General features: G+C 44.5%; 1 protein-coding gene across 5 annotated transcripts in view; it reads left to right on the top strand.

The window, feature by feature from the left end:
- Nucleotides 1-13,349, top strand: part of PATJ (PATJ crumbs cell polarity complex component) — a 238,175-nt gene extending 224,826 nt beyond the window's left edge. Inside the window, exons 43-45 of one of the 5 annotated variants that reach the window (XM_090047198.1) lie at nt 3,003-3,106; nt 5,231-5,354; nt 9,800-13,348. In XM_090047198.1, the coding sequence (XP_089903324.1) occupies nt 3,003-3,106; nt 5,231-5,354; nt 9,800-9,946 (375 nt within the window). In that variant the 3' untranslated portion in view covers nt 9,947-13,348. Of the gene's footprint in view, nt 1-3,002; nt 3,107-5,230; nt 5,355-9,799 lie in introns of all 5 variants that reach the window. The other 4 variants (XM_090047196.1, XM_090047199.1, XM_090047201.1 and 1 more) reach the window with 4 other exon arrangements.
- Nucleotides 13,350-22,225: the final 8,876 nt, after the last annotated feature.

Genomic DNA, 22,225 nt, shown 5'->3' on the forward strand with positions numbered 1-22,225 from the left:
TGCTGTTTGCAAATGGGAGATTAGGGTCTCAGGGGAACAATCATCCCTTCCGGCTGTTTTGATGCTTCTGTTTAATTTAATCTTCTTTCTGCAGGTGTAGTAATGAGATAAGGAGAAGCTTTTTACAAGGTTGTTGAACTCCGATATATGTTCTTACTGCCAACTACAGATTTGCGAATATAGATTTATTTTGCCACATTTTATTTAACAAGGAAGTAAGACATATATTGCAACTTTTCCCCCTACTGAAATATTGGGGTAGAATTGTTGACGATAACTTTGACTTTTACTCCCACAGCAGCCTAAGGTTCCACTTAACCCTTAGCCCCAAGTAAGGGTAGCTTGTGAGACTGAAACCTTGACTCTGAAACTTATAAAGAAGATATGGCCTTCTGGTTTATCCTTGATGGTGCTACTGTGAGCCACTGTCTCATAGTTCAGGAGACCCAAATGAGACTCTCACTTGCTTTTTCCTGAGCCCTCAGGTGCCAGCTGAGTCTTGGTGGTAGGATGTTAACTCTTGGAGAGGGAAGAGCAAAATCTTTTCAGCATGGCCTTGGTTAAAAAAGGACACTTGTGAGCTTTGTGTTACGTTTCCTCTGTCCCATGCAGAGAGTAGAAAATGGTTCAGACAGTATCTAGGAAGAAGGGGAGGGTAAGTCATCTTTGCTGGAGAAAAATAATATGAGGGTTGGCACGAATGGGTTGTATTGAGCCCTGTGGCCTTTTATTTCCTTTGAGAAATTAGCCAACGCTCTAAATTAGCCAACACTGAATAATTGCTGCACCATATGTTTCAATTTTCATGTCTTGGGACTCACCTAAAATAAACAAATTCCTACAAGTTTGCCACAGCACCGTTTCATTTTTATTTCTGTTTAAAAACCAGGTTTAATCCGGTCATTTGTAGATTTTTGTATTTTATTAGTCTTTCCCTGTACCACCCCTGGACCATGCACTGCCTTGCGCTGCATGCCTTGGGGTGGAGAAAGTGAAAGTTAGCTGTGGCCAAATGAGGCTTTGCATGGGGATGGAGCTGCTTGGCCTCATCCCGTTATCATCCTGTAACTGCTAACCTCCTCTCACCAGCACTCCTTGTGCTGTAAAGAGAAAAAAAAGCCCTGAAAAGAAGCAGTGGCTAACATTGAGTGGCCACTCTGCACGGTTATTATAGGTGACTTTTTACGTATTTGCTAAACATTCCCAGTAGAAGAACCCAGACCATTCATCACAGTTGTATGGATACAAAAACAATTCCCAAGTGCAGGCTGTCACTTTTTCCTTTATTAATCAAAGTGTGCTTAGATGGAGCAGGAATTTTCTCAGCATGGATGGGCCCGTGTGATTTGTGAAACAAGGAGACAGTATTCAGTAGTACAGGGGTGGGCAAAATATGGCCTGCGGGCCATATCCAGCCCATCAACTGATCCTATCTGCCCTTCCGGCCACTGCCAGGAGCCTGAGGAGGGAGAGCTGCGCCCCATGCCGCTCTGCTCTGGGCCAAGCTGGGGCACATAGTACATGACATGCAGACTCTTCTGAGCGCACACACGCACACACACTCACTCTCTCTCTCTCTCTCTCTTTCTATTGGCGCTGTGGCTGCCAGCAGCTGGGCCCACATGAGACAAGGTGCGATGCAGTGTGCCTAGTAGCTGTCCTGCCTGCCCGCTGGCCACGATGAGCCATTGCCACCCTGGCACTGCTAGGAGGTGAGTCTGTGCCAGACACAGAGAGAGTGGGGCTCAGCCTGGGGCAACCACCCCCAACTTTCCCAGTGTGGCATGGTGGCAGCGGCTCATTGCGGCAGGTGAGTGGGAAGGCTACTCGGTATACTGCATTGCACCTCATCCTGTGCAAGCCCAGCTGCCAGTAGTTGTGGTGCCAGGACTGCACAGTGCCAGTAGGAAGCCAGGTGGGCATGTGGTGGATGCAGAGGGTTGGAGGAGTCTGCATGCTGCAGCAGAACGGAGTGGCGTGCGGTGCAGCCCTCCTGTCCTCATTCTCCCAGCAGTCGCCAGCAGGCTGGATAGGATCAATAGGCATCTTCCCCGCCCCGCCCCTCCGACCTAAACAGCTCACCAAAGCTCATTAAATGGCCCTCCAGCCCAAATAATGGCCCACCCCTGCAGTACTAGATAGCTGTCAAATGACTGCAGGGAGTATACTTTTTAACTAACTTATAAAATACATTGGTGGAGATATGTTTCAACAAGCCCACATGAATTCACTGCCTTGTTGCCTGTCATAATATTGTTAAACTGTACTAATTAGTTCGTAGCAATAGTGAATGATGGCACCAATATAATTCACTGGTTTCTAAACTGGAGGGTATAAAGAATCAGTCTGTTGTCATGAGCAAATGTGATGAGAAATCAAGGAGGTAGAAACATTAAAATGAGGGTCAGATTTGTTACCCTCTAGCCAATAAAAGTCTAGGATTGCAAGGGAGAATGGTGAAGAAAAACTGAGGTTCCCATTGCATGCCATCAGATCAGTCCTTTTGGGAGACTTAGCCCCCAAAGGCAGGACCTAATTTTAGTCCTACAAGTCTCCAGAGCTTTCACTAGAAGCAAAGCAAGGCCTTCTTTGTGGGATACTTGTGTTTTCATAGTAGCTTTCTTGACCCATTTTGTCCTTGTCCCAGCCCTGGGGCACCAGTGGTCTCTCCTCCATGTTCTGTTGTCCTTGCCTCCCTCCACCCCACAGTGTAGGGTCTGTGCAAACGTTAACATTGTCTGAAGTCTCCAGGCAAAATCTACCCTCAGATTTGGATAAATATAGTACTGTCACCTGACTGAAAGGTGGCTGCTATATTCATTTTTCTTTGTGAATCAATTATTTGCATTTGATTCAAGTTTACCATAGGAAGAATTTTTTTTTTTCATCTGTAGTTTTGATTCTTAAAAATACCTTTTTCCCATATGGTAGTTCACATTTGCTGCTTCTGTGTTTTACCAGTGAGGCCTATAACTAATATTTTTTTGCATCTGTATTTTCAGGTTGTAGCAGATACCAATATCAGTGCCATAGCCAGTCAGCTGGAGAGTATGTCTGCTGGATGTAACCTTAACACCCCTTCTGACCACCACTCAGAAGATTCGGAGTAAGTATAGACCAACTGCTTTTGGAGTATCTGTTTGTGGGACATAGATTCTGCTCAAAGGATAGTCAAACACTTCCCTTCCCCTAACCAAGTATAGGATCGTGGGCTGAGTCTCTTCACCTGTCATTTCCTTCTCACTTAATTTACAACTTTACGTGCTCACTGTCATCTTCTTTAGGATAGTAATGGAATCATATTGGTCTTCAATGGGTAACATAAACTGGTAATGATGAGCACAAAATATCGTGGTGTGGTTTTTCCAAGCACTTAATAGATTTCTTAAAAAAACAAAACAAAACACATCTCTTTTTTTTCCCCCAGTTGATGTGTTGTCATGATTCTGGTTTTATCTCACAACTTGCTTACTTGAAATGTACCGTGGTCATTGCAATCCAAAATTACAGTATCTGTCATCTGTAGAATTGAACAAGTAGCTTCAGAAAATTAGCATTTTAAATGAACATTGCAAAACATGCAGCAAAACTTTGTGTTCCTTTGTCCCTGGAATCTTTTCCCTTAACAATGGAAAAGATTATAGAGAGAGGTCTGACCACCTATTTCATGGACATATAGTCATCAGAGGTGAAAGACCTGTATATGTCATGACATGGCATGATATAACCATGCCTAGTCATGCAGTATTGTGCTTTGCCATACCCTTCTTTTTAGTGCTTTCTCTAGTTTTGCTGTAAGTGTTTCAAGTGACTGGATTCTACCACTTTCCTTTGGGGATTATTCTGCAGTGGATCTCACTATACTGGTATTTTTTTTTCTTGATAGATTCATTTATTCTCACCTAATTTAATTTTACCTCCAAAATAATTTCTTTCCATTCCTGGCATTTACTCCTTTCAGATATCTAAAAGCTATGGTGGTTAGTTTGTTGTCATTTCGCCATGCCCTTCATGTATTCAGCTCTTTAATATTTCTTCAGCCCTTCCAAACTCTTCATGTCCCTTTTGACTTTTTGCTATTTGTTTTTCATTTTATTTATTTTACATAATTGAAATCCAGTTTGGGGTCTTTTGAAGCTTTGTAAACACAAAAAAAAGCCTTCTGAGTTCTTAGCTGTTTAGTTTTATCCCTCTTCCTTGAAAGCAGTGTCCTTTAATGCTGTACCTAGTAGTACTTTTGTTGGCTTTTTCTACACTAAAGTTACAAGGACACATAACTTTGAAAGTGTGATAAAGAATTAGATAGATAAGCACAAATGTTAGCTATTTTATTAAAGAAATGGTGACCTGAAAAAATCCATCTATAGATTATGATTTTATATTTTAAGCAGAGATGCCCCAAACTATTCTGCCCAGAGTGGTTATTGCTAGGCACATGCAACTGCCTTCCTTATGTTTAAACTATGATTCTGAAGTAGTACTGACATGTATAACATGCGTGCCCCTAGTTTCTAGGTTTTGTGCTCTGTCCGTGGCATGTTGGGACAGATCCTATTCCAGCTACTAGACTTCTAATTGGCACTTAGGCATCCTGGGAAAACCATTACTTTTATAGTATAACTTCCTTTTATAGTATAACTTAGCCTTAAACCTTAGGTGCAAAAGTGCCCCAACAGAGAATGGCCCATTTACCCTTTTGTATTATTAGTTTCTCATGGTTTTGAATAGGGTGATATACAGTCACACTTGTAAGTCTAAGAGGTGGAATAGGATCTAGCCACTAGATGCCTAATTACTAATTAAATGCCTAAAATAGAGTAGGATGTAATCCATTACCTCTAAAATCATATGATGAAATTCTGGTGCCATGAAATAATACTACAAGTTCACTACCCACATAAACTGGAGATGACAAAGATGAACCTGTGCAACACATGTAGTATCCATAAACTAGTAAAAGTGGGTCTCATCCAGAATCAGGATCTGCTATTGCAGAACAACATACTCTTCCTGAGTTCTAGTAACGTAATTATAGACAGCTGAAGCCAAAGCGACATTGCCTGGGTAGCGGGGTGCACAGAAGTGCATTTCAACATAGGGTCAGAGGTGTGGTTTGTGAAAATATAGAAAACAGTTTACAAGATAAACATCTATTTGAAATTGCTCCTTCTACAGAAAGTCCCCTGTACATCTGTACTGCTCTTCTAAGTGGTATTCATTGTGTTTTCAGAGCACCTCAGCCTAAGATTATTACTTTGGAGAAAGGCTCAGACGGACTGGGTTTTAGTATTGTAGGGGGGTATGGAAGTCCCCATGGAGACCTGCCCATTTATGTCAAGACTATATTTGCCAAGGTATCTTTTTTTTTCTTCCTTCATATATAATCTTTTTTAAGAAAATCCCATTATGTTAGGCATAGATAACAGATCCAGAACAAACACATTTTCCCAAAAGCATGTTGTCTGGGTATATGTGCATTAAGAGTCATTGACTGGACCCAGAGCCTTCGTGTTTCTTGAGGTGGTGCTATTTATACACTTCTGTTTTGTGAGATCTGGGATATACACTAAAACCTATTTCCTAGGGTTTCCTCTCTAGGAAAGCTGGGCCTCATCAAGCCCTCTCTTCCTGCATCAATATTGGAGGTTTGTGAAATACCATAGGCCAGTGGCTGCGTAAATTGTTCTGTATTCTCATGGCACCAAGAACTGCTTCCCCGTGCAAAACAAGAAAAGACTCTGGAACGGGTCCTCAAATTTCAGAGCCCCCTTCAAGTAACCTCTTGTGTAGGCTCTGCAAGAGCATTTTTAGTCGCTCACTTTCTGTGTGATGACTCCAAAATCTATCAGAGACAGCCCAGATGGAGAGTATGCTGTTGTTATCATCTTTTGGCTCAATGCCTGGAGATTAATGTAGCTCTCTGGTCCTAATGCCATCAGTACATTCACAACCTTGGTATCACAGCTGCATGCAGCTGCAGCAATACAGCCTACATATGAGGTCACTGGTTACCTTAAGACTTTAGCCATTGAAGCAGTAAATGTATTATTTTCAGTGGAACACCTTATGGTGTGTTGCTGTGTTTTACATAGCTGTGCCTACAATTTCCTTGAGAAATTGGGAGGAAGAATAGTCCTCCTTTAACATTACGGAGAAAAATAATAACATTTAAAGCTTCCTATTTTGTATAAATATATTCCTTTTTAATGGTCTCTCCCAGTATGAATGGCTGGGGTAGAGTCTTTCCCAACCAGTAGACAAAGACAGAAAACTAGAGACCTGGTTTTCAGGCACATCGTGGCCATATACCATTGAGGCAGCAGCAAGGAGCCTTAGAGTGAGTGTGCCAGGGTGGTGTAGTATCCCCCCATCTCTCAACCTTCAGCTAGGTTTCTCTCCAGGCTGCTATTAAAGGGGAACAAGCCTTTGAGGCCCCAAAGATGCTTTGTGACATTCTGAGCACTTCTACACATGTTCTGGGGGCAGGAATGGAGGTAAGGCAGCACTTTAATTAGAGTGGCTCTCTAATTAAAACGCTACAGTGTCTCGTGTATCAGCATCCCTGAACTTAAAAATGGCGATGGGGGCACTTGAACTAAAGCTCATTTAATGCCATTTTTAAGTGCAGGGATGCTGATATATGAGATGTAGGAGCCTGCCGGAGCACAGTATCTGCCACGCTCTAGCAGACTCGATTAATTAACCAGCCATGCTACAGGCTGAGATTATCTTTATGTAGTACCTTCGTTGAGCAGGTTTGTGTCAGGGCTGACCCCAGAAAGGAAACCAGGTGCAGGATGTCACCCAGCCAAGATTTACTTAAACCTTTAGAAATGAATGCAAGGATGGGTCACATTTAGAAGAGGAATATGGGGAGCGCTGACAAAGACAAAACCTTCCACTCTCTTTCAAAAGGTTATGCCCAGTAAAGCCAGAGGGGATCTAGAAGTCCCCAGCCAAATGACTACCTCTTACACAGTAATGGTGCTTAATTTCTAGAATAAGAGGATAAAGGAAATACAGCCCTGCCACTGCTTTGCAGACTTAACCACTGCCTGAGGAGAGACAGACTCCCAAGGGATGGCACAGCAGAAGTGCTCCCAACATCCCCATGCAGCATGCCTCTGCCAACACCCTTGGCACTGGCCAGCATGGTATCGTAGCCTTGGCTGCAGAAAAAAGAGTTCTGAATCTTAAAATCAGTAACACATTGAATTAATGTTAGTGAACAGGGCAGGGTAATGTTTTATTAAGTAAGGGACACAAAAACAGTCCATAATAAATTGGTCATGATAGTAAGTAAAATGGAGTGGCTGTAAAGACGATGGATGGACGAATGGAAGAGGATGCCAGCACTAGAAGCCCCACCTTTAACAGCAAATGACAGCACTGGAAATGATAATATGTAGGAATTAAGATGTAGCAGAACCTGGGAGCAGGCAGAGAGCTGAGAAAACTATTGGTACCACCAGAGAGCTGTGTGGTAGACTGGGATGTGAGCCTGTTTACTCCTAATGATAGGTTTCCTCCACTCTGGGCATGTCTGCACATTGCCCTATGGCAACATAGTGACATGCTACATTACTGTATGGCACACCATGGCAACATAGCGATCACGCGGGTCTACATGTGATCGCCAGCTACGTTGCTGTAGCAGCGCACTCCCTGGATATAGCACACTGCTATGGTGATGTAGCGGGGAAATCTAAGGGTGAACTGCCCACACAGCGCAGTAATCTCATGCTCTGCGCCATGCTTTAGTATTTCCAGTAGTGCCATAGCAACGTCACGATACGACAACGTGTAGATGCACCCCTTCTCTAACAAATTCTTTCTGCTGCAGCTTTTAATTTTAGTACTTGAAATTGTAGATGTACATTGGAAGCGTTTCCTCTATTCATTATTACAGGAGGTTATAAATATGAAAATGCACACATAGAGAGTAGCAGCATGGTTTTACTTTAAAAATAAATATTACTTAAATAAGAAACATGATGCAAAATTGTTTCAGGGCCTGTGTCTCATAGCCGCAGAGCAGGGAACATGGCCTGCTTTCTTGAAATTACCATGTGCATATACTTGAATAGAATTAGCTTTGGAATTGCCTCTGCAGAGGCAGAACAGAAAGACTCCAGATAAATATATTGACTTGCTGTACGTATTAGACCATCAGTTGAGGAACGGAGGTCCAAGCAGTATGAAGTACAGCTTGTACAAAAACTAGATCCAGACATCCTAGGGCTCAGAACCTGAATGTGTCAGCTCTAATGTGTTGTGTTTTGTGTTTGCTCCCCCTCAATTAATGCTTATATTAAATTACTTCAACATAAAATGTCATAATGTAGCAAAATTCATGTTAAAAATACTCATTGCAGACTATTGTGAGGTATCTTATACCACAGCCTCTTACAGTTCTCTCCTCAATTACACATGTGGAAATCTGAAACATATTGGGAGTTTTAATTAACATTTAGATTTATAAGCATCCATTTGCTTCCCTTTCCCAGTCTCTGCAGGTATTTTGTAACATGTACCCTCTTTACATTCTTGCTTTTCACAGATCTCCAGTTACAGGTCTTTCTCTTTCCCCTAGGCAGTGCTATCTAGATACTGTTGGTTTGGGAAAAACTGTTGGTTTTCCTCCCTAGGAAAGGTGGCCATGTGGAAGTGTCATGGCGTTTGGAGCAGACCTTCTCCAGTAATACATATGGAAGTTCTGTAGTTAAAACAGGCATTAGGAAATGAAAATGTTATTTTAACAGGCATTTTCAAACACATATTTTCAACCTGTCTCTTTTTCTCTGTGTTTCTACATTTTAGTTCTTATGTGTTTAGCTGTCTTTTCTTTACCATTTATTTGGTTGGTGCAACCAGGGGTAGATGCAGGTGGGGGGTGCAATGGTGCCGATACACCTCCTCTTTCAGTTGATGTCACATGAGTAGGAGTTGGGGAGGTCCCTGAAGCAAGTAAGGATTCTTCCCCTCCCCTCTCCTCAGAGGCATGTCCCCACTTCTCCCATCACCGCCCCCACTCACCATTGTTGCTGTCCTCAGCTGTGTCAGGATTTGGAGCTCCAGAGTTACTTCTATCCTGCCACAACAGGTCCTATGGGGAGCCAGGCTCAGCCAGGGACGGTGGCAGTGGTGGCAGCAGGCAGGTTTGTCCTCCCTTCCTGGTCCCCTGGGTGTTTCTTGTCAGCCCAGGAGCAGGCTCAGAGAGAGGGAACCTGCCTGCTGCTGTTGCTGTCCCCTGCTGAGCCTGACCAGCTATGCAGTCCAGGTGGAGCAGGGCAAGAGCAGCTCTGGGGCCTCCTCCCCATAGCCCTAGGGCAGCCAGGGCACACAGGAACAGCAAGAGCAGCAGCACCAGGTTGGGTAGGTGAGTAAGGGGAGGGGAGGGGAAGGGACCAAGAGGTGTAAGGGAAGATTATTACCTGATTGGGGGACTTTAAAAAGTCCCTGCCTGATGCTCCTGCAGGGTAGTCTGCCTGCCCCAGTGGTGGGGTGGAGGTGGTAGGAAGCTAGGAGCAGGGGTACAGCCACCCCTGCAGCAGTCATTACTTCTACACCTCCATTAACAAAATCCTGGATCTACCCCTGGGTATGATGGCAACCCTCTCTATACAAGGGTTTAATGTATAAAGTAGTTTCCTCCATATCATCATTTCTGGTGCTGTCACTTTACATTAAGGCGAGACTTCCGGTGCCATCCTTCTCCTCATCTCATCCATGAGTCTTTTTAACAGAAGGCAGGGCTGACTTTCTGCTGGCCTCTAACATAATGTTTTGTTGTTTGCAGGGAGCAGCTGCAGATGATGGCAGATTGAAGCGTGGCGATCAAATTTTAGCAGTTAATGGAGAAGCTCTGGAAGGTGTTACTCATGAACAAGCTGTAGCTATTCTGAAACGCCAAAAAGGAACTGTAACATTAACAGTGTTATCATGAATCTCATTGAACTTGCAGAGATGAATGCAATTATTTTAGAACATTGGTAGAGCTGCTGTAATAATGTACAGTCCTGAGTGAGATGAAAAGCAAACTTCAGCTAAGATTATCATATTTGTATCCCATTGCCTGAGTGGGTTGTATATATCTATGGTTTCATTTAGTCTTATAAATGAAGCTTACTGCTCAGTAATTTTTTTTCCTATTACTTCTCAGATATCTTGTCACTTCTGTTTTCTCTCAACAAGGTTAACTTAGAAAACTTTAATAAGTACCGTACTTGCAAAAATATCAGTCTACCCCAGACCAATCCCTAGTATAACTGCAGAAGCTGGAATTAACAACCAACACACAAAAGAGAATTTAGAATATTGTTTGATCTCATCTGATGAGCAGAAATAAATGCTAAGTGACTTGTCATCTCGCTCATGATTTACTTATGCTAATTGTCCCTTCAAGTATGCCAGAAAACATTAGCAATGTAATTAAATTACCACTGTTCCAAATGATGAAATATCAAATTCTCCTCTGGGAAATTATTTGTGCTCTGCACAGTAAGTCTGGTAGTCAAATGCTAACTTCTCATAGCTATCTCTCTGGATAGGTCTAGGGAAGTTAGTCAGTGATAATTAAGATGATATGTCAATTTGAAGCCTTTAACTTTGGGGGAAAACTGGAGGAAAACTGTCTTTTTTTCCATCTTTTAGAATCTCTCTCCAAGTTTTTTAATATATTGATGCAAAGTGAGCAACATGTTTTATTCTGTTCTAATTAAATGTTTATAGAACAAGAACTGTTTGGGCTGAGATGTTCTGTCAGTGCAGCTGTAATTGTGCTGGGTTGCAGCACTAGTGTCCATAATTTTAATTGTACAGAGGCCAAAGTTTGACTCAATAATGTGATATTCTAATTCAGCGGGCATAAAAGCTAGTGAGTTATCATCCCCCTGCACTGTGATTCCCAGCAGCACTGAGGACTAAATGAAGGCAGCCTGAACCAATGAACCATTTGCAAGCTTCCAGCAGCCCGCCTGGTGTCAGCTTGTGTGAGAAGGAACCTTTGCTTTATCCTAAAGGACAGTTCTTCATCCAGCAGCCTGTACTTCAAATTGCTAAAGTCTGTTTTTGTACAATGCCACTTAGTGATTTAGCAAGTGAACTGGGCAAGCAGATTAGTGGTAATTCAAGCTGTTGTAGTTTAATTGCTCTAACTGCATGAATACTGATGACATGCAGAAAGCAACTCAGTGTAATATAGATATAATTTATGATGAAGCAGCAAGGAAAATGAATCTGGAAAAAAGAGGGAAACTATTGAAATCAGCCAGTTTTGTGGGAAATAATTTCTCTATGAATGGAATTCTGCTGGCACGCAGCGTTTTAAGTAACACTAGTAAAAGGCTTGTGTTATAAGTATGGTTTAACTGGAACGTGTATTCTTGTGATTGTATAAAGAAAAGTAGAAGGAATAGATAAAGTAAGCAAGATGTGATCAGTTGTCATTGAAAATATTTTCCTTATTTCCTTTAAAATGATATCTAACTATTAGGTAATCACTAAGTGCATTAACCTGTTGGAATATTTTGTGGGTATTCCATAAATAGTGCCTGAAAGAGATCTATGTTTTGAAATGGATTTTCATTGTGCTGGTTGATTTGTTAATGTGAAATGTTAGTGAAATCTTATTTATAAAACGCACAAAAATTTATCCAGCTATACCAATTAGGGGAATTTTTAACAAGTTGTCTTTGATTTCCATAGTATATAAAAGTTAAACATACTTAGATGAATCTTGAAGAGGCATCTTGATAATATATTACTTAAGTTGTAACCTAAATCTAAAGAATATTCTGTCTATCGTCAAAAATCCATTAAATGCGTTCTTTTTAAATAGTGCAACACACAATTAAATTTTACATGGCCATTTTTCATGCTTTTATGCACACACTTGTTGATATAAAAATTTAGAATTTATGGGCTGAGATATTTGCACTTCTCATTGCTCAGATTGGAGATGACATTATTGCTTCATGTAATTTGCACTTTTTCTCTGTGTTAAGTATACTACTGCCAAAAATTGCATTGCATTGCAACTAATTGATAAACCAGTGACCATGTGGAAAAGCAAGTGCTGTATATAAAGGACCAAGTTACATAATCGAATCTGCATTGCGCTTGTCTGGGTCTAGGTGTTCTGGTTTGTTTAAAACTTTATCTGTCTCTGTGCAAGGGCAAAAAGCAATTAAACAAATTGACTGTATGTTTATGTATATCAGTAAAATAAGATGTTTTATGACTTCCAAAGATTCCAATTAAAGTTCAATTACATAAGCGGCTGTTCAGCTTTTTTACTTGAGGAGAATCCACAGTGAGTCCACATATAATTTGATTGTACCATGTCTAATGTTCCCTGTTGTAAGCAGGGCTCATTACCATACTTCCAGTAGGAGCATGAACTGCTCTAAGGAGGGGACTGAACAGAAAGGTAGTGACAGGCAGCCGAGTCCCTTCATCTCCGTAAACAAATTGCTCTTGGAGTGCAGCTGTCAGAGGGACCAGCTTGTGCACATGCCATTAAAACACAATTTTCTGATTCAAACGATACTGGAGTATTAAGCAGTTCGTTCTAGCCAAGGAAATCCCACAAAAGGTCGGGAATACAGGGTTCCAGAATGGGCAGCAGAGAAGGAAGAAACGAGCGAATGGAGATGAGGACTCAAAGGGTCAGAGGTCCAAGGGACCGTTCAGCAGAGGAGCAAGCTACACCACAGAGGAAATCTGCATGGGCTCCCACAGCCACAAGCTGATCGGAGGTCCGCTTAAAGGAGCCTCAGCTGTAGGGTCACAAAATTCAGTTGTCACTGTTGTTTACTTCCATAAAGAAGTGAATAAGCTGTGATCAGCAGGATGCAGTAAATGACAAGCTCAGCGTCCCAACTTGTCAGCTCCGATCTGTTTGCATTTTCTAGGCTATCACCACAAAGAAGAGGGCAGGAGACTCATTAAAAAAAAAAAAGGAAAAGGGAAAAAAAAGAGCCTGTCCCTTGCATTTCTGCCTCCCCATTACAGGCTGTTTCACCTGTAGTTTTACTAGGTCCCAGAGGAGCAAATTATCTTGTGCTCTGTCCCTGCTGACAACGACTAGCCTCTGTGACTAGCCAGCACGGCATGAAAGGATGTTCATGCAGACGCACCATCGTGGCACTGGAGGGTAGTCAGCTTCCAGACAGTAAGTTTAACCTGGAATAATAAGAGGATTGTGTCAAATTAGACTTCTGTTTGAGGAATAGCTGTAATGCCACTAAATTCCTGTAATTAATCAAATGGTGATTACCACCAAGGAAATGTGACATAGAGGGTCTATTGAGGTAATATGATTATGTTGAGATGGAGCAGTTAATGTACCTTTGCCTGAAAGGACTGAAATGAATTAATTTAACATTACACATGTATAAAACATTAGTTTTTACTGTCGTACAGAGAGCATTGATGTATAATTCCATTATCATCTTCCTCCACAGTTTCACACTTCTGTATCCATAATTTAGGTGTATTTACACTGTTTAAAACACTGTCAGAGTCATTGTTTTCCTTCTCAGCTGCAAAGAACATCTTGTTAGTATGGACAATCCTGGGATATCTAGGTTCTTTCCAAAGGAATAAAATTAAACCTTTTGCTGTTCATGTATCTGAAAAAGAAAAGATCTTTTTCATTTTATCCCAGATCTTGTTCTCCCTGCCCCCACTCCCCCACCCCACCCCATACACGCAACTGCTTAAACCAGGTTTGTCCAACATACGGCCCGCAGGCCGCCATGCAGCCTGCCAAGGCATTTTCTGTGGCCCACGGTGCTGCGATGGGAAACGAAAGTAAACACGGTTTACTTTCGTTCCCACCCCTTGTCCCTCCCCCAGCCCCTCAGCAGCTTCCTAAGGGCTGCTGAAGAGCTGGGGAAGGGACAAGGTTCCCACATGCACCGCGTCAGATTGACGTTGCTGGGCTCATCCTGAGGTTCATTTCGTGTCTGTAAAATGCTTGGAGAGCCCCATATAGATGCACTGCATAGAAATGCAAAATATATTTTGACGTATTTGGTTGGCACCTTGGGCTGAGATTTTTTTCAAACCTGAGTCAAAAGGCCAACTTCCATTAAAACAAATGGGATTTAGAGGGCTCCAAATCTTTTATGACAACTTTGTAACATGCCTATTTACCCGGTTTCGCAAATCTCAGCCATAGTTGGGAAGCTCGGCCAAAGAACATAAGAGCATAAAAAGTGCCATGCTTGGTCAGCCCCATGGTCCATCTAACTCAGTATCCTATCCTGAACAATGGCAGAGGTGGATGCTATAGAGGGAGAGTTTTGAACAGGTTAGACCCATTTCATTGTTACTTCCTGCAACTTCATTGGTGTCAAAGGTCATGTGACATCACTTCCTGATGTGATACCACTTCCTGTGACATCTTTGAATATGGCTCGCCGGCCTGCTGGGTGATAAAAAGTTCGTGATCCGGCCCTACATTCAAAAAGGTTGGACACCCCTGGCTTAAACAATACCAATACAGCCGGAGCAATGCTTATATCTGAAGAGTTTATTTCTGTACAGGAATTAGAAATCAGTTTTTCCTGTACGAGGCACCTTCATTGCTGGTGCAATGGTATTTGGATTATGAATTGTACCTTAATATATTTGTTAAAATGCAGCCCCTAATCAAAACAGTTTTGCCAATAAAAATCTCTGTGTAGGTCAGGTTATTTTCCTGTGCTCCTCACATTGGGTAGATAGGGTGGTATTACATTTCCATGTGCACATGCTGTGCAAAGTTCCTACATTACATTTCATATAACCACTGTTTTCTCCCAGTAAAGAAGAAACTCGGGCTCCTTGCATAGCCTCTGCTCACTGCCACAAACTGGAGTTGGAGAACAAGAGCCTCGCGTTTTTGTGGGCTTCTTTTCGCCTAAGGAGCGTTTACTCTCTCCCTCCTTCTTTGCTCCAGGAAAAAGTCATTTTTCAAAACAAGCAAACCTGTCTCTTGATATCTTACCTTTCCTTTATAGCAGTTTGAGAGAGACTGTATAAATGGCGTGGGAGTGTTGGAAGTAGATGAAAGCATGGGAAGACAAAGTCCTGGTGTCCTGAGCACGTGCTGCTGGAGAAATGCCGGTTTGCTTGCTTATTTTATGTGACATTAGATGAGCAGCAAATATTAAAATCCATCTACCAAATGACAGAAATCACAAACCACATGCTCACCTTTCTGCCCACCACATGGAGATGCCTGGGCCTGGCAGGTTTGTTTCCATCAGGAAAATCAAAGAGATGCAATTCTGAGCATCTTCCCTCCTCCCTCCCTCCCTCCCTTGCCCTCCTCTTTTTCCTTGCACAGAGCTGATCACAACTCCCACGGGCAAGCCCTGCTTCTGGATATCTGTCCAAAGGCCAGTACCAGTGCCCAGAAAGAAGCTCTGCTCCAAGAATTCATTCTCACTACAGATACCAAGCAGACAGCAGCTTGCAGCTGTTTGCAATGGCCCATACTTGTTTTCAGAAAAAAAATCACAATACAGCAATTCTTGAAAGACTACACTGCCCACTCACTCGAAATGGCATGTAAAGGTTGTCATAGCACCATCTGGTGGCTTCCACCATTCCAGTCCCGAACAGACCCGCAGCCGTGCACGTTCCAAAGGATGCATGTAAACACCCGTAGCTCGCGGCTTGTGGTCTAGATAGAGACGCCTTAGTGAGCAACCGAGTTTCCCCACAGCCGTTGTTGGTAATGAGGTCTTTGCTTTAGCTAAGCAGGTAACATGAACACTCGCGTACCTGGCTGGTCAAGTCTGATGTGACACCTACCCGGGTGCAGAGCAGGTTCGTATCTATTAGCCATGCTGAAAATTTTGGGACCAGCCACTCCTCTCTCACTGGTCCCACCCAAGGGATGCCTTTACCTTTGGGCGAGTTGTTTCTGATTTATATGGAGGTAACAGGGTCGTGCCCCAAGAGCTGGACCTTTGCAAGGTGAGTGCAGGCCAGTGGAGGGTTATTGTGTGTGGCTCCCCTCCTAGTTAAGCCTGCAGGAAGGAAGAAGCCTTTTGTCAGATCATTGCAATGTTTACAACAGACCGTGGGGCTATTCCCATACACCAATGTGCAGCCAGGCCCTGTGGTTGTAGATCTCTGCCCTCCTGTTGGGAAGGGGCTCTGTGTGATCAAAGCCTGGCTGGCAGGAGAGATGCATCCCCTGCCAGCCAGCAGGAAAACTTCCTGAAACCTTTTTCAAGGCACTATGGGCTGAGCTGAGGGAAGTCCATAGCAGTGGCAGCCAAGAGTATGCCTCAAGACACTAGTGCAAATAACCCCACATGCTGCATCTCCCATACGGGGAGGGTTTGCTGGAGTTTGCTTTCATGTGTCAAATTCCAGTGCTGCCCTCTGGCAATGCCAACTCTGCTTTCCCCTCCGAACCCTCCCATGAGTAGCTGACTTCTCTATGCCATCCTTATAGATCAGGGTCCAATCTGCAGCATGCAAGGGGTTAAGTTGCAGCCTCCATCACTCCTGCTGAAACAGCAGCCAGTCTGGGCTCCCCTCCCTCCTCCAGCTTCCCTGCCTGCTGCCTTCGGGGGGGGGGGGGGGGGGGGTGCAGCACAGCCTGGGAAGTGGAGGGGGCGGTTGGGACCACATGAGCACACGGTGTAGCCATCTGAGTGTGATGCAGTGGGGGGTGCCCACACTGCTTGCCTAACCTGGTGTGTCCCGTCCCTCCCCCACGGTTGCAGCCTGCAAGGAGGGCAGCCCCAGGTCACTTAGAAGTTCAACAGTGCAAATGGAGCAAAACCTGCCCCTGCTGTGGGTGCAGGGCCTCCTGCAGGGTCAAGGGCAGGACTGGGTGAACAGCAAGCAGTTCACATCCTATGTGGCTCCTCCCACCCTCCCCTTAGCAAAGGGCAGGCCAAAAACTGCTGCTGTCTGGCCTTAAGGGAAAACCTTGCTTTTCCCTTCTCTGTGCATTTTCCCAGCAACAGGCCCAGCTCCTATGACTGTGAGCAAGGGCGAAGGATTTGCCCCTTAGTGACCGGCCCATGGAAGTCCAGGTGGCAGAGGCGGGAATCAGAATCCCTGTGTCTTGGCTTTGCCCTCCAATTTTAGGTGCGTCTACCATATTATTCAGAGCATCTTGTACTCGGTGGATTAAGCCATTCCTGTCTTCACATTTCCCGTTTTCATACCACTCTGCGCTAGAGGCCGGGATGGAAGTTCAACCCCCTTCCCGATGGATGCTCACTTACAGCATTGCACAGGTGAGCCCGCACCGTGAAGGAAGAACTAGGCCCCTGTTTCCCCTTCTGAACCACTGGAGACAGGCTAGCAAACAGGGTGGAGCAATGCACTGGTGAGGCATATTCTCAAAAAGCAGCAGACTGCAGTTTCCAAGTGGTTTCCCTTGCATTAGCAGCTGTGATTGGAAAGTTATAGTTCAGATGCTGAGTCTGCAGTACGCAGCAGCAACATGCCAAAGACACTGGCTTTTCTCAACAGGCGCGTCAGACTCCAGACCCGTGTTCACGTTCGGAAATATCCCCCCTGAATAGCGTTCTCTGCCATGACCTTCTCAGTTGCTCCCCACTCCCGCCCTCAGTTCGTCTAGTCAAACTTCTTCTTGATATCACATTGGCCCATTATCTCTGCTGCTTATTGAAAAGCAATTTTATTCTGTGAAGTTTAGTCATGAGATCGAGCCCATGTGAGACGGTTTTATCTGTCTTCCTAGTTACGCATTTTAGTATTGCTGCCAGATAAGCAGAGGAACAGCACATAACTCTCCTGCTCTAAGCCATTTATGTTGTCAGAAGTCAATTATCTCCTTGCAGCTTGGGAAGTGGCAAAAACTGGACAAATTACGATTTTGTGGCCAAATGGACTTTAAATTACTGCTCTTTCTTAAGCAGAAAATGGTTTATTGAGCGAAGTTTTTCCTTCCCTTACAAAAAAGAAAATTAACCTTTTCTGGCAGGGAATCAGGAGTCCTGCTAAAAGTACCACGAGCTTCCAGCAGGATTTGGGGTCTTAACATCTTCCTGGTTTCTCAAAGGCATTTAAAGGGTAATCACTGTCTGGCTATTTCTTCCGTGGTACATGGAGGTCAAAATGTTTCTGTGTCATGTTCAGGAAAAGCTGGGTAGATTTTGGGAAGCCTTTTTAGTATACAAGGGTTAGTCTATATGGGGTAACTCCTAATGTTCTTCTGTGGGACAGCAGAACCCGTGAGGGCCAAATGCCAGGCAAGGCATCAAATGTTACTTACAGGAAAGTGGGACCACATGAGGTCATCTAGTACAGCCCCTGCCCACGGCAGGATCCACCCTAAGCAAATCATTGCAATGATGTGTCTAACCTCAATCAAGTGTCAGCCATCAAATGTCCTTGTATATCAGGGGCATTTATGAAAATGACTCCCCTTAGTTGCATGTAGCATGGAGTTTGTACTTTGAACCTGGAGCTGGCTGCCAACGTTGTACCTGGTCTTCCTCTCCCGAGCAGATCAAGCCATTGCTGAAGTGTGGAGTGGGCTGAACTTTGAAATCTTGGTCTAAATCAATGATTCTCAACAAGGGTGCCACAAAATCCTGTCAAGAGCATCATGGGGGCACACTGTTAGGTGCGCACACATAATTCGCCAGAGAGTTCAAATAGGAGTTCCGACCTGTCGTGATCTTTCCAAGTTCTGTACAACAGAATTATTACTTGACTATTTTTCTGTAGTCTAAAAACTGTCGAAAACTAAGAGCTGACATTTTTCGAGGGGTGCCTATAGTCTGAAAAAATTGAGAACCGTTGATCTAGAGCCACCTGCACCACTGGCTATTGACAATTCCTCCAGTCATTATATTTAGCTTGTCTTTTTTTTTTAACAAGACACTAATTCCAGACACTCTGTGCTAAGATTTACCTCTTGGCAGTGTGTAGCAATTCTCTAGGACTCTGAAATGGCTCAATAGTTTACTTACCAGATCTAATTTCCATCTCATTTAACATAGCATGTAAGCTAGGAATTGTTCTCTGAATTCAGAGATGACAAATCACTGTGAAAGTGGACTAAGGAAAAATGGAATCAGGCCAAAGACATCTTGCAAAATGATAGCTGAATTTTTGCAGGAACAGCAATTTTTTGTCAAAATCCAGACTCAATTGTGCAAAGCTTTGGCCAGAAAAGCTGCATGTGCTTGTAGCTACAGGGGGTTTGTCCGTACCAATGCTATGGTCTGTCCCGTGGCTGCTTCCACAGAAGTGTCACTAGGTGGAGCAATTGACAAAATATTCTAGTTTTACCCTCCACTTAAAGCTAATTCTTTCTGCTAGGTTGCTGTCTCTGTAGTTGTGTGTTATACATTTGCCTTTAATGCTCACTGCTCCTTTAGTTCTGCATCCCCTAGTTGTATGAAAAGAGATTGCCGCCTGCTTAACCCTTGAGGGGAAAGCTACAGTCCAGGTGGGAAGCAGTCAGGATCTGGCTGACTCCCTACAGCGAAGAGGCAGCTAGCAGGGAAGCGGGCTCCTGTGCCCTGGGAAGGTAAGCATGGCTGGCTGTTCGGAGGTGAGATAAAAAGGAAATCTTCAGAAAAGGTAGTCCAGGCCAGCTATCCACTGCTGGAAACTTGCATCAAGCCCTTGCTAGGGGAGAATACTGAAGAAGGCAGCTACATGAAGGGTTAGATTTATAGCTGGCACAGAAGCCAGATATCAGGAGACAGGCTTATGAGATATGAGGAGCACAGGCTGGTAGGAGGGGCACAGGGCAGGGGGGGCACATGTCCCCTGAGATTGGCCCCCAAAAGTGCTGGGGGCGGCCCAGGGGAGAGTGCTGTGCTTGCCCCCCCCAGCCCTGAAGCAGTTTTTTTGCAGCGTGGGCTGGTGACATGTTGGGGCGGGGGGGCACTAAGCCAGGCCAGCCCCTGAAACAGCGCTTGGGCCACGCGTGGATATGCGGCTTTTGGCCCACCCACAAATTGTGCCCCCCCCAGATTCAGGAGGCACCAGTTGCCCATGGTGAAGAAGCAAGTAGGATGGGGTGGAGGTATCTGGGTGCTCTGGGGAGATGCTGGGAGGCAGATGGAGGGGATTCCTGTTGAGTGAGAAGGCCAAATTAAATAAGACTTGGCCCGAGTGTTTTTTAGGGTGAAGCTGCTGGGCGCTAACTCAACAGATCTATCTGTGCCCATTGCCTGCACGCCACGGAAAGGGCAGCCTTGAAATGTCATTTGGCTTCGCTGAATGAGTGCGTTTAGCCTGCCGTGTGATGCTATTGATCTCCGTGGCGTTCTAGCTGAGGCACTTGTTAAATTTCATCTCTCAGGCAGATGATAAATGATAAATCTAGCCTTGCCACTGACAGCCTAATCTGATTTTTAAAAATTAAGTTCCATTGACAACCACAGAGTCAACAAAACCCAGAACAGCTGATTGGGCCACTTCTGCATTATAAACCAATAGGTATTGATTTCCCTGCTGCATCTCAGAGGGAGGGAAACAGTGGGAATGATTTTTTTTTTGCACATGGCACTGTGACAGATACCTGGACAAGCCCCTAGAAATCATTTTCACTCCTCTCTCTCAGCACTTTCATTTTGTTTAAGCCTCTAGAGCAATGCTTCAAATCCCTTGGTGTCATCACCTATGGAGCGCTGCTCACTGAAAGCAATGGAAAGTTTCCCATTGTTGGGAATGAGCTCTGCATCTAGCCCTTAACTCCATAATACGCAGGCCTCTGTCAGCAGGATTCTTCACAAGGCAAGATTGGGCTCTGGTTGTTTTACTCTTCCTACCCTTGAGCCATCAGGAGACTTTTTTTAATGAATGTAACAGGGCCCTGACTCAGACCCTGTTACTAAAGGAACAGGGGCAGCTGAAGACAATTACAACATGGGGGTGGGCCCCGCCCACAGAGAACCAATGAGGCCCAGACCTGAAGGATAAGAGGGAGAGAAGGTGAAGGAGAAATTGCCTTTGGGCACAAGAGGACAAGCTCGGGGTTAATCGAGACCCCAAGAAAGGAAAAGTGGAAAAGGATTCTGACCTGGGATACCAGAGAAAGCCGTGAGGTTGGGACTCCAGAAGACAGGTCAGATATGAGACAGATGACTGCCCGGGTAATTGAGCTGCATTTTGGTGAGTGCGGAGAGAAGCAGAGCCGTGCCGCGGGCTGGAACCGCAGCCATCATTAAGGATCGGGGAGGCTACACCGATCTGAAAAGACAGCGGGGAGGGACTACCCCTGCCCAGACCCCTAAAAAGTCCGGGGAAGCCAAAACCCATCCCGAGTAGGGAGAGACACTGAGAGTCGAGAGGGCAAGCCCTGACCGTGGGAGAGCTGTGGAGCCTGCACACCAACTGCCGGGGAAAGACACAGGTGGCGGCTGTAATAAGCCGCTAATGAGATAATTAGCGGCGCATACCAGGACTTTGTGCAGTACTTACCGATTGTATTAGTGGACTGGGATCAGCCCAGAGACTTGGAGGGGGCCCGAGATCGGTCTGTCGAACTGCTTCCTCCTCCAAAGGGGGTTCCTGTAAATAACAGAAGAGAAAAGAGCTGAATAAAAGCACCTGCATTATACCCGATCCAGCGTGGTACTTCCCGTGGGTACTCTCTCAAATATCTCCCCCTTCCTCCCTATTTCTATTAAGATCCAAGTCGTGGCAAGCGAGAATCAAGAGGCTTGGTGGGGTTACTCTGCGCAGACCCACTGACAATGAGCATCATCTCCGATCCATGCTTTCTCCCTCCTAACATGTTGCATCTCTGCCTGGTTCTCACTTATCACAATGTGGGAGTTTATTCCAGGATAGAAATTGCCTGTACAAAGTTCCTACCTACAACTACAGTAACTCTTGTAACTTTTGGTGAATGCCCACAGGTCAGATGTATTGTGCATGTTTTTTCTTGAAAGTTTATGGAAGCAGTATGGGGCAGGAAGGGAGTCAGATCACCCTGGAGAGGGGAACCAACTGGGTCATAAAACTAGAAACAAGAAACTGGAGCAAGAAGTGTGGGGCTGGGTCTAGCCTGGCAGGAAAAGCCAGTGGGGTGTCTGAAGAAATGAGGAAAGGGACTGGGACTAGGAAAGTAAACTAAGAGACTAGGGCCATTTGGCCTAAGAGACTAGGACAGGGAACCGGAGGTGGAAAAGATATGACGGGGACAGGTTAGAAGTCAAGTCCAGAGAGAACAGAAGTTTAGGCCCACTATAGCACTGCCTGCTGTAGCCTGGAA

This window comes from Crocodylus siamensis, chromosome 5, assembly GCF_052110815.1.
Source record: "Crocodylus siamensis isolate JL-2025a chromosome 5, ASM5211081v1, whole genome shotgun sequence".
In the NCBI taxonomy this organism is placed as follows: domain Eukaryota; kingdom Metazoa; phylum Chordata; order Crocodylia; family Crocodylidae; genus Crocodylus; species Crocodylus siamensis.